Here is a 12,045-nt window from a genome sequence, read left to right on the forward strand (position 1 = left end):
TGAACAATTATGTCCCATGTGCCCCCTCCCTTTACTGACTAGTTAGAAAGCTGAAAGCAGGAAGTAGAGTTCTGACTATTATGTTAGACATCTGTCCACTCCAGCCTTTGTAGATTACATTTTTAACTAACTATATTAGAAATATTTTTTATTTTACCCAGTTTCATTTTTACACTGAACTGTTCCTTTAAGATAATTGAAATCCAAATTAGGGAAACATCCCTTATCCAGAAAACCCCATGTTCCATGCATTCTAATCTTGTACCTCTATACCATCCCCTGTATTGTAAACTGCACCTATTTAGTGTTATGGCCTATAGGCAACATAAATTCTGTTTCACCACTACTGCCCCTCTGGAGAATAACCACAGTCAAAATGCCCCTCTCCATCTGTCAAGCAAGTATTTTACCCCGCTGGCCCCTGTCATCAATCTGTGTGTGTCAGCTATAAAATATTTGAAGACGGCTATTGCCCACCACTGTTTTCCACTGGACAAAACCCCCATATGCTATTACCCTTCTTCCAATACAATTTATTTACCCTTCCATCTCAGAGTCCAGGGCAGCATCCAACTCTGTAAACAGAAGCCCAGTTAGAAAATGCTTTTGCCGGTAATCTGGTGAGAGGTCAAACATGCTTGCAATTTTCTGATCCTGAAAACTGGAGCAGGAGCTGGAGTTCTGCAAGAGATGGGGTTTAAAAAAAGTAATAATATTTACCTCCAGCAAACCATTTCTAGAAATGTAATACAGGTATAGGACCCATTATCCAGAATGCATGGGACCAAGGGTATTCCGGATAAGGGGTTTTTCGGTAATTTGGATCTCCATACCTTAAGTCTACTAAAAAATCGATAAAACATTAATTAAACCCAATAGGATTGTTTTGTAATTATACCTTAGTTAGGATAAAGTACAAGGTACTGTTTTATTATTACAGAGAAAAGGGAAATCAGTTTTAAAATTCTGAATTATTTGATTAAAATGGAGTCTATGGGAGACGGGCTTTCGGTAATTCTGAGCTTTCTGGATAATGGGTTTCCGGATAGGGGATCCCATACCTGTAACAAAGTTTTAGAATCGCAATAACCAAGGCTTTTCTAATTTTAAGCTAACCACATTTCAACAAAAATGCAGTCACCCATGCATAGCTACAAATCTTTCAATTTACAGTGTTCCCTTTAGGGTGATGGCAGAAGGGGAGATTTGTCGCCTGAGGCAAAATCTGTGCTACCATGAGCAACAAATAATATATATTTGCAGTGATTGCAGCTACATGGAGTGGAGCAGAGATCAGACCTAAGAATGCATGCTTTTGCTTTTTTCGGGCTGATCTCCGCTCCAATTGGTGCAAAATGCAGGCAGAGAGAAGTGGGTCATATGCTTTGTGTGTCCTTGCCCTAAGAATGTTTGCTTACTGGAGGTCAGATGGAGATAAAATGCTCCATCACCACTTCTTCCATACAGTAAGTGCATACAGAGCGCATAGACAGTTACAGTCACTGACACTCTGGGCCAGTGATCCCCAACCAGTAGCTCGTGAGCAACATGTTGCTCCCAGTGCCCATTTTTACATTTCTGGCATAGAGACACAGTTTTTCTCCAAGCAGAGCCTCCTGAAGGCTAGCAGTCCACAAGGGGCTACCAAATAGCCAATTACAGTCCTTATTTGGCTTTTCATGCCTGTGTGGCTCACCAAACCTTTTTACATCTAAGTGTGGCTCACGAGTAAAACAAAAGGTTGGGGATACCTGCTCTTGGCCATCTAAAAACTGTTGAGCTAAGAGTCTGCCTAGCAGTATAAAACTTTCTAATACAGGTAAAGGATCCATTATCCGGAAAGCCATTATCCAGAAAGTTACTACTTACAGAAATTCCATCTCCCATAGACTCCATTATAAGGAAATAATTAACATTTTTCAAAATTATTTCCTTTTTCTCTGTATTAATAAAACAGTGCCTCTTACTTGATCCCAACTAAGATATAATAAATCCTTATTGGAGGCAAAACAATCCTATTGTGTTTAAATGATGTTTAAATGACTTTTTAATAGACTTAAGATATGAAGATCCAAATTAAGGAAACCTCCCTTATTTGGAAAGCCCCAGGTCCCAAGCATTCTGGAAAAGAGGTCCTATACCTGTTCTTCTAATATCGCAAAAGCCCACGAAATAGAAAATTAATGTGCGTTGTAAACTGCAAAAGTACTCAGAGGACCACTCTAAATGAGATCACACTTATTCAATTGTTGGGGTTTAGATTCCTCTTAAATTCACTAGCTAGATATACAAATCCAAAATTCCATTTTCTGCCAGAATCCTTTGCATCTTGCTGAACCTTATGTAATGCCTAATTGTCACGGAACCATTTTTTACTCACATATGGTTTTTATGTTTTGTTACATGTTCTCAAATGTAAATATGCAAATTAGGGTTTGTATTCAGCTTGGTATTCAAAAATTATTTTTGAGAATTGAGTCTTTCACCAAATATGTCGAACAAGTATTGCTTCAGTGCATCCCATTATTTAGCCCATTGCCACATACCTCTGAAGAGATAGAAGGGCATGGAGAAGCAGGCGTGGAGGAAGTTACAAAGAAGAGGTTTAGATTGAGATAATGCTCATGGCTACAAAGGATCCTCAGGAACTCCAGTCTCATAGAAATCAAGGTTGGGAAAGAATTCAGCTTAGAGGTCAGCTGGAAAAGAACAGTTTATACAATTTTAAGAGATTATAGGAATAAAAAAAAGGAATAAAAGTACATAAGCCAGAATATTAAACGAACATTATAACTTTTATATATATATATATATATATATATATATATATATATATATATATATATCCATATTTTATGAATTTTGACATTATAAGGCACTGAATGAAAATGTTTTTATTTTTACTGAACTTTCTTCCTCTCCTATAGTATATCTTTTTATCCTCCTTTGAACAAACAAGCCACTCTCTTCCCTAAGGCAACTGAGACATGGTTAGATTTGTCGCCCATGCTTAAATCTGCACTACCTCAGGTGACAAATCTCCTGAAGTGCCATTGCCTACCACTGCAATTGCTGCAAGAAAAAATATATTATCTGAGGAGATCTGGTTTAATTCAGAGAATTTGCCTCTCTTCGCATTTTACCATGATTAAACCAGATAGCAGCGAGTAATACATTTTACTTGCAACAGCAACATTAGGTAATGGCAAAACATTTTCAGGAGATTTGTTAAACCACAGAAGATAAAACTTACTGTGTACCATTGTCCTAAGCTGCAGCCTTTAAGTAGCTCATTATCAGGGGCTTCTGAGTGGGCTTGTAATTAGTTTTCACCAAAAAGTTTCTCCTCTAAATGGCAGGACCAGACATTGACAGGAAGAGCCAAAATTAAACTGGCTTCAATTTCTTGTTTTACTTGCGGCGATTCAAATGTTAGAAAAAAGGATGGCATTTTCAGGAGATTTGTCACCCACGGTAGCACAGTAGCACATTTTTACCATGAGCAACAAATCTCCCTGTTTGTCATTGTTCGTAAAAGTATAATAAAATAATAAAAATAATAAAATGAAACATGAAACCCAAATTATTTTTTTAATTAACACATCTATACCCATTATAAAGGCATTTAAAAATCCCAGCTGTCAGTCATATATCGATTCCCCGCCTCTATGCCTTAGCCATAGACGTGGGGCAGAAAATAACTTTAACTTTCCATTCAGCACTTCCAAGATGTCACTGCACTTCTTACTTTTTCCCATCCTTCCTCACCATCTAATTCTGTAGCCAGTGCGTGGGCAATGGCATCTGGTCCTCCATTCAATCCAATAAACAAGATTTTAGCATGATAAAAAGCTTGCCTTACTAGCAGTGTCTACAAAAATGGCAATTGCCTAAGTGCTGTGATTGAGCAATTCCAAAACTGAAGGAAACAAGATTTATATTATTTATATAGTGTGAGTAAAGTTATTTTTGCTAAACTAACATAAAAGAAATAAATTTGAGGTTATTTCTTAGGGTGATAGGACCTCTTGAGGAAGCACTGCCATCATTTGCCATTATGAAGTATAGATATACAGTACATTAAATATTGTACCACCTATCATTACAAGTATAGCAGAACAAAAAAAGTTCTGTGATCATATAATTACACAAGGCCACACTTCATGGAACTCCTATTGTGGTAACTTCTTTCATTATATTTTAAAGTGGGGGGGGGGTACATGTATAATACACAAGTTTCACAAGATCTGAAATATAAATAACATTGAGTAGCATTGATAATAACTGACAGTGCAAATAGGTTAGTCTGTAAATTATAAAGCATAGCACAATTGTACTGGAGATTGTACAATAAATATGGAAATGACAGTCAAACATACAGCATTTGAAAGTTTGGAAACCGCCAAAGAGCTACAAGGTCCAGTTTCTTAGCCCATTTGTTTATTTTCTTTATCATTTTAAAGACAATTATCAGTATGCATGTAAGCTCCCTATATTCTCTAACAAGAAACAATTTTTAAAAAGTTATTATTATTATTAACACTATGTTTGAAAACGGCATGATTTTTAAATACTGCAATAGTTCTGTGATGCATATGTTTTTTAACCATATGAAGGGCAAATTAATAACAAAAATATTATACAAATTCAAAATATATTTATAGTAAATTAAAAAAACAACCACCGCAATAATTTTACCTGATTACAGTAGTGCTTGATTAGGTTAAAAACAAAACCTCTGTCCATCAGAGATAGTAAATCATATAAGAAAAATGCTAGACTTATGTTGATTTTCTCAGCTTGTTCCGACTCCTAAAAGAATATGAAAATAAAACGATAAACAAAGTGGATCTGTTGATATATTCTGGATCTTAAAGGGAAACGAAATGTAAAATCACTTGGGGGTGCCAAAATGTTAGGCACCCCCAAGTGACTTTAACCGCTTACCTCGTACCCCGGGCTGGTGCCCCTGTTAGGAGAAAACAGCACCAGCCCGGGGCACCTGGAGCGGATCGCTTCCTTCTTCCGGCTTCCGTTCCCGGAATGACAGCGGTGGGCGCATGCGCGGTAGAGTGAAAAGCCGACTTTAATGTTTAAGTTCGGCTTTTCACTCTACTGCGCATGGGCGCGCAGCGAATCGGAAGAAGGAAGCGCCGGCAGCTACCCCGGGCTGGTGCTGTTCCCTCTTCACAGGGGCACCAGCCCTGGGTAAAAGGTAGGTGGTCAAAGTCACTTGGGGGTGCCTAACATTTTGGCACCCCCAAGTGACTTTGACTTTCTTTTTCCTTTAACAGCATCTATCTAATCACAAATGTATTATTAGCAATAAAATGTCTATGGTTAAATTGTAGTGGTATGAGACCTATTATGCTAAATTTATGGGACTTAAAGGAGAATGCAAGTCAAAATTTAAAAAGCATACTGCCCACGCCACACTTTTGGCTCACCTAATCAAATATTTACTCAGTCACACTTACTTCCGATTTTCTATCTGTTTTCTTGAACAGGCAGCCATCTTTAAAAAGGTATTCTCCCTTCCTTTCCCTCCTTGTTTCATACTGCACATGTGTTTCATTCCCTCCCCCCCCATGGCAGATCTGCTTCTGATTGGCTGGTGGGCATGTGTAGCTCAGAACAGGAGACAGGATCAAGTTACACACATGCTCAGAGAATAGGAAGGCTGCCGCTGGCAGCCTACAGGAGGGAGAGAGAGATTTCAGTGATGTCACTGTAGTCTTCACACTGCTGTAGGCTGCCAGCACCATATCTCAGAGAAGCAAGCAGGGGTCTGGGAATTTAGATATGCAGAAAGTACTTAAAAAGAATGCCTTTAGAATTAACTTTAATTTATATTAACCTTTCCTTGTCCTTTAAACCCTTATTTACAAACACCCATGTCCCATGAATTTAGGATGAAGACACGCGCAATGTATTGTTGGTGGCTGCGCTAAATCTACTTCAGAGTGGTCAATAATGTCCAAAAATACTTTTGTATTGAAGGCAATGTGAATCACTGCTGGTCATACATTTCAACTGCATAATCACATGAAATAGCCTTCTGCATTTTGGCATGGTAATGCAATTCAAATATTTTATTAGCAGAGGTTCACATTGCCTTTAGTTCAAAAGTATTTTTGGATGTTTTGTCGCCTGCACTGGAGAAGATTTAGTGTGGCTGACAATACATCCCATGTGCCATCAACCTTTGGATAACAGATCTTGAGTGATCCATATCTGTAATGTGGAGCCATGTCTAATGCCTAATAAAGTACAGTGGGACTGTTTTGATTTCATTATACATTTATTCTATCTTAGGTAACATAAAATATATGGCACTGCTTATTATTTATAAGAAGAAGGTAATGATTCAAAAATCAATTTTTTTGTGTAAATAGAGTATAGGAATAGACATTGCCATATTTTGGATCTTCCTAGAAAACAAGTTTACAGGTAACAGATCTCTTATCTATACTATAATGACATTTAATTTCTCAAGCATTTAATTTGAAGTCAACATAAAAGAAAACAAAATTGCTAATATTTGGCCAAAATATAGTCCTACCTTACCTTCTACTTTAAGACTGCTATATGTAAACTAAAGTGTAAAATATGTTAAAGGTATAATCCAAATTTGACTTGTACACATCTAGCAAAGCAAAACATGACTCATTTTTTCCTGCCAAAATCTTCAGATACAGTCCCCCTGCCAAACAGGGAAAATCATTGTAACCTTTTCAAAATCCATTTTTTGCCAAACAAAACTAAATTAATTTACAAAGGCCTATGCTGATTATCATATAAAAAAAAAAAAAAAAAGGGTAACTAGCAAAAAATAAAATATATACTTTTTAGGTCGATATCCTACCCAATATTGTGTTATTAAATTCATATGGTCTGTTGTTTGCATTGTGTGACATACTTTTTGAGGTTTACTTAAGAGAGATCCAATCTCAGAAGTGACAACATTTACAATGGTGCTTATGTCATCTTTAAACCGGTCTGAGAAGCGACTTCTCCTGGGGACATCCTGTTTGTCAACACTGTGAACATATAGGGCCATGCTCTTTACCTACAGAACAAAAGAGAATAATTGAAAGGCTGTAACTATGAAAAAAATACAAAATAAGAAGTATAACATCTATTACTTAATAATTTAATAGAATATTTATTTTCTAGCCATTACATGACAATTATGCTGAAATTATGCCAGCATAGGTATTGGCATGTACTAAGCACCCTGCATAGGTATTACACTGCACATACCAGGCTGTCCAGGTCAAAACCAGAGAGGTGATAACCCTACTAAGCACACGTAAGCAGGAACATTATCAGTACAGTTTTAAAAAAAAATTTGTTAGCCCTGTCTTTTTTAGGGAATATTTGCCTTCTAACAAAAGAGTAACTACGCTGTTCTTCCCCAGCTCTTACCAGCAGTTCAAAGAAGAACCAAGCATACTTGAAGACACTTTCTCTAACCATTCCAGTGCTGACAACCATTTGAAGGGCCATTTCTTCATGAAAGTGCTATGAAGACACAAAATGATTAGGCTACATATACATAAACTAGAACATTGTAATAAAACAAATTGTAAAAAGGAATGAAAATATATAACATAAATACTATATATAGTATAAACAAATAAAAATATCTATTAACTGCACGATATCTAAGAGGAATAATAAAAAAACTCACTCACAAAAATGTTGGTGCTATACAAATAAAAGTTAATATAGGTAATATAATACCTATATTCGCAAGACTTGTGGGTGCAGAAGGTGTTTATCCATCATTTTCGTATCTTGTGCTATACATTTACAAATTCAATACCTAAAACATTTTGAGTTTTTAAAAAGTTGCCTTTTCAAATTCCTTTATAAGCAGCTACATCCATATAGGCTTGCTGCCTGGCCCATATTTTGATAACCTGGCAGGTTATAATGATGCTCGATCCCAATGCAATTAATGGCAAAGCAAGATAAAATACACAAATAACTCTATATATATATCACACATATGGGGGGCAGATTTACTAAAACTCCATAATTTCTAATTTCTTAATTTTCAAATTTGACTAAACTTTTTTTAGTACATATTAGACATTAGAATGTCTAATATGTACTAAAAAAAGTTGTAAGGAAAATCCGCTGCGAGAAAAGTCAATTTGTTGCTGTGAAAATCCAGACTTTATCAAATTGTCGCTGCGACAATTCGAAAGAAACCGTGATTTTTTTCACGACAAAAGGAAGAACTTCAAGGAGAGGGAAGGGACCTCTGCCATTGACTTCTACATGAACTTGGCAAGTTTAATAATTGGTGAATTGGCGAATTCGGACTTTAGAATGCAGATGCATAGTAAATCTTGGAAAAGTTGCAGCAGTTTTTTAAAAGAAATTTGAATAGAGTTTCAAATTAAAAATCGATGGTTGTGTGGATCTATGTAAGTTACATTTCTTATGTACACCATACTTTCACTTATTGTAGCTACTGCACTTACCATACAGTAACCAACACAAAACACTTGGCATTTCAAAAAATGTGTGCAGACACAGAAATTTCTCCAGCAAACCACAAATATTAATTAAATTTCATACTTTAGAATTAGAAAAAATATTAGTAACAGTAAGTATAATAATGGACACATTAGCTAGTAAAGAAAAGCAGTTTATGTTACAGTATTAGGCTGTTCAGCAGGCATGTCAATCTCAGGACACCCACCCCCACCTTTAACACCACTGGCTGTAACAAGTGTTGTAGTTCATACAACATGGAGTGGTCAAGAGATCTGACATGCCAGCCTGAAAAAAATCACTTTCTGGTTTACTGTTGGTTTGTTTTAGTCTTGTCATTGATATGCAGTAATGACAAAGCAGTTATTTGTGAGAGGGCAATTCTTAGGGGTTAGGTTCAGAAGGAGAAAGATGTAGAGTACCTTTATTATAGATGTCCTTGTGCACGCAATGACATGCTGCATATCATTACTGTCTTCAATAAAATGGGACATACGATTGAAGTTGCGACCTGTAACCTGGAGCAAATGACCACAAGGCGACTAGAACAATAATTTCATACACCTTTTATTCTGTGACCTATATGGCCAGGTGTTTATGGACATGGTTAATTTAGTAAATCTTAGGATAAAGCGGATTATGTAGGATCATGTTATTCTAGTCCTAACCCCCAGCCACCAGATAAGAGTTTTTCTACTCTAGTGCAGTTTGCAAAAAATTGCTTGGTACAAGTTACTGAATAGGACAAGCTTGTTACTTTAAAACTCTTTCCCCCATATGTAATAAAAGACACTTACTTTACTGAGGAGCAGTAACCCATAGCAACTGATAAGATATTTGCTTTTAATCAAGTGACCAATGAATGCTACCTGGTTTTTGTATAATCTTTATAATTTTGCCAAAAAAGTACTTCCTAATTATTTTACATTACCTATTTGATCCCCCGATGTTTCTTTATAAGGAGGGCTGCCATATTTGTGCAGCATTAGTCAGTTGGCATTAGAAGCTATAACTGACAGGCTGAGAAGGGACAGTCAAGTTGGGAAAATAGTCAAAGTTAGGAACTTCAAGTAACAATAACTTACAGAACCAGCCCTATCAAAAATGATCAACACAACCTATAGTTAACTTTTAATGTAGATTCATATTTTTAAAAAGTATTTTTTTTGTGTTAGTATCATTTTACAAAAAAAGTGTTTGACATCATACAATCATACATTGTTACACTACCATTCTCAAAAGCTTGCATGGGTCATAAGTAGAAAATATTTTTACAAATTTTTTTTTTTGTTAATCTTTTTTTTTCAAGTTAAAAAAATGGGGTGTATATTGCATCTTTCTTTTGCATTATTTTGGACTACTATACACTATACTACTATCTACAAGCAGAAGATAATTAAAAAGGGGAGGAAAATAAATAAACAAGAAAATCAATCTTTCAGAGATCACAGCAAAAAAATTGTTCAGCTTGTACTGGCTTACCTTAGAGGACATAATGTTTTTGACTTCTTCATCTGCATTGTTCTGATTGCCAGTGATATCAGGATTACTGGAGCTCAGTGAACGTGACTGCATTAGTTTTGACCCAACGGATGCAGCAGATGTACGTCCTACTGTATAGTAGCGCATCTCTGGCAGATTTCCAGCTACACACATACAATGGAGAAACTTTTTAGATAAATGCAGTGTAAAGTGTTTAGCAGGTTCCTTTGTGCTTTTATGCATTCTAATTAGGTGGGACCGAAAATATCTGACTAGTAGATCATTTTTATGTCATCTGTCTCTTTCAATGAAAGAAACTAACGACTGCCACAGCCTGCATATAAGCAAACTGCCCCTCCGCTCCAATCTGCTATATGGTGTGTCTATACTCTGAGACTGTGTTGGATGCAGACACATGGTGTGGATTTCAGTACTGAAATGCTGAAATCTGCTCCATGCGTCTGCACTTAGGCCAAAGCAGTTTCTCTGGTTGCAGACAAACCATAAATCCATGGTTTATTTGTGTACAGGTATGGGACCTGTTATCCAGAATGCTTGGGACCTGGGGTTTTCAGGATAAGGGATTTTTCCATAATTTGGATCTCCATACCTTAAGTCTGCCAAAAAATAATTTAAATATTGAATAAACCCAATAGGACTGTTTTGCCTCCAATAAGGATTCATTATATCTTAGTTGGGATCAAGTACAAGGTACTGTTTTATAATTACATAGAAAAAAGCAATCATTTAAAAAAAAAAAAAAAAAAAAAAAAAAAGAATTATTTGCTTATAATGGAGTCTATGGGAGACGGACTTTCCATAATTCGGAACTTTCTGGATAATGGGTTTCTGGATAATGAATTCCACACCCGTACTGCATTTCAAGTACACAGAGAACTAAACAGCCCCCACCAGCCCACTAAAAAGTGACTGTCTATAGCATCTTACAGCAGTTCCTCTGGCATTTTCAAGAATACAAAGACTGCCAGTCCGGGCCTGTACTACAAACAACATATACGTTTCTTTAATTAAAACAAAAAAAAGTATGATCAGCACAAGCCCTATTCATGGAACTGGTTCTCAGAAAAGGGGTTATGCTGTCTCTTTAACGCTAGAGAGGAAAACAGCAAATTTATTTTAAAAATATATAAGCACAGATTTCAAACATTTCTAGTGAATATTATTTTTACCTGTTGTTCAAAGGACATTAAAAAACTGCAGTGTCATTTTTTAAAACATTTTTAAAATCTAAAAACTAAAACATTGAAAGGGGAACAACACTGATACTTGAATAAGGTAATTAGATGCTGTATATCTCAATATATATAGTAATAGTATAAAATCTCCTTTCCCAACAAGAGCCTCCTACCTGCTATGATCGTGTCTCTCTGAACCTCGGGAAGACGGAATACATAATATACATAAGAGGCCAATAAGCAGTTTCTGCCATGCTGATCTTTGCTTAAGTCTTTACTATTGTGAAGGCTGTTCACTATAGACACCACTGATTCAAAAGCATACTGAGAAAAGTTGGCTGCAAAAGAATAAATAATATTTAATTTAAAAGATGAGGAGAGGAGAAAAACAGCTAAAGGAAGTTGTCCATCTTAAAACTGAGATTAGCCTTCTTTTTTTGTTGTTGTTTTTTAATGATTTACATTTTTTGTTGCAGAGCAGTCAAGGTTGGAATTGAAAATGTTATCTGGTTGCTAAATTAGCCTAGCAAACAGGCAGCAGTTTGCAAGTCAGGAAGAGGCAAAAAAAGAATATCAATAATTTTAATTGCATAAACAATAAAAAATAAAGACTAGCTGAACAGCTGTTCAGGATAGGCAAATCTATAACATGCTATAAATGTAAATAAAGTTATGACATTTTATCCAGAATACAAGCAGCTATCACATAAGATTCTGAATATGTACAGTGTGAGGTAATTTATGCTCACACTATTACAGCTGCTTGTAATACATTATTGTGGACAGTTATTTTACATCAGAAGTTAGTTTTTTCTGATTTTACAGTGAGAAAGCTTAAGTGGCCATATATCTATAGATC

At 35.9% G+C, this 12,045-nt stretch overlaps 1 protein-coding gene across 2 annotated transcripts in view; it reads right to left on the reverse strand.

The window, feature by feature from the left end:
* Positions 1–12,045, reverse strand: part of dock8 (dedicator of cytokinesis 8) — a 103,424-nt gene that overhangs the window by 33,300 nt on the left and 58,079 nt on the right. The window contains exons 21-28 of one of the 2 annotated variants that reach the window (XM_002935601.5): positions 11,360–11,524; positions 9,991–10,154; positions 8,931–9,026; positions 7,429–7,524; positions 6,920–7,069; positions 4,699–4,812; positions 2,547–2,699; positions 542–681 (exon numbers count right to left, since the gene is read on the reverse strand). In XM_002935601.5, the coding sequence (XP_002935647.2) occupies positions 542–681; positions 2,547–2,699; positions 4,699–4,812; positions 6,920–7,069; positions 7,429–7,524; positions 8,931–9,026; positions 9,991–10,154; positions 11,360–11,524 (1,078 nt within the window). The remainder of the gene's footprint in view (positions 1–541; positions 682–2,546; positions 2,700–4,698; positions 4,813–6,919; positions 7,070–7,428; positions 7,525–8,930; positions 9,027–9,990; positions 10,155–11,359; positions 11,525–12,045) is intronic. The other variant, XM_012952557.3, reaches the window with a different exon arrangement.

The sequence above is a fragment of the Xenopus tropicalis genome, chromosome 1, assembly GCF_000004195.4.
Source record: "Xenopus tropicalis strain Nigerian chromosome 1, UCB_Xtro_10.0, whole genome shotgun sequence".
NCBI classification, from domain to species: domain Eukaryota; kingdom Metazoa; phylum Chordata; class Amphibia; order Anura; family Pipidae; genus Xenopus; species Xenopus tropicalis.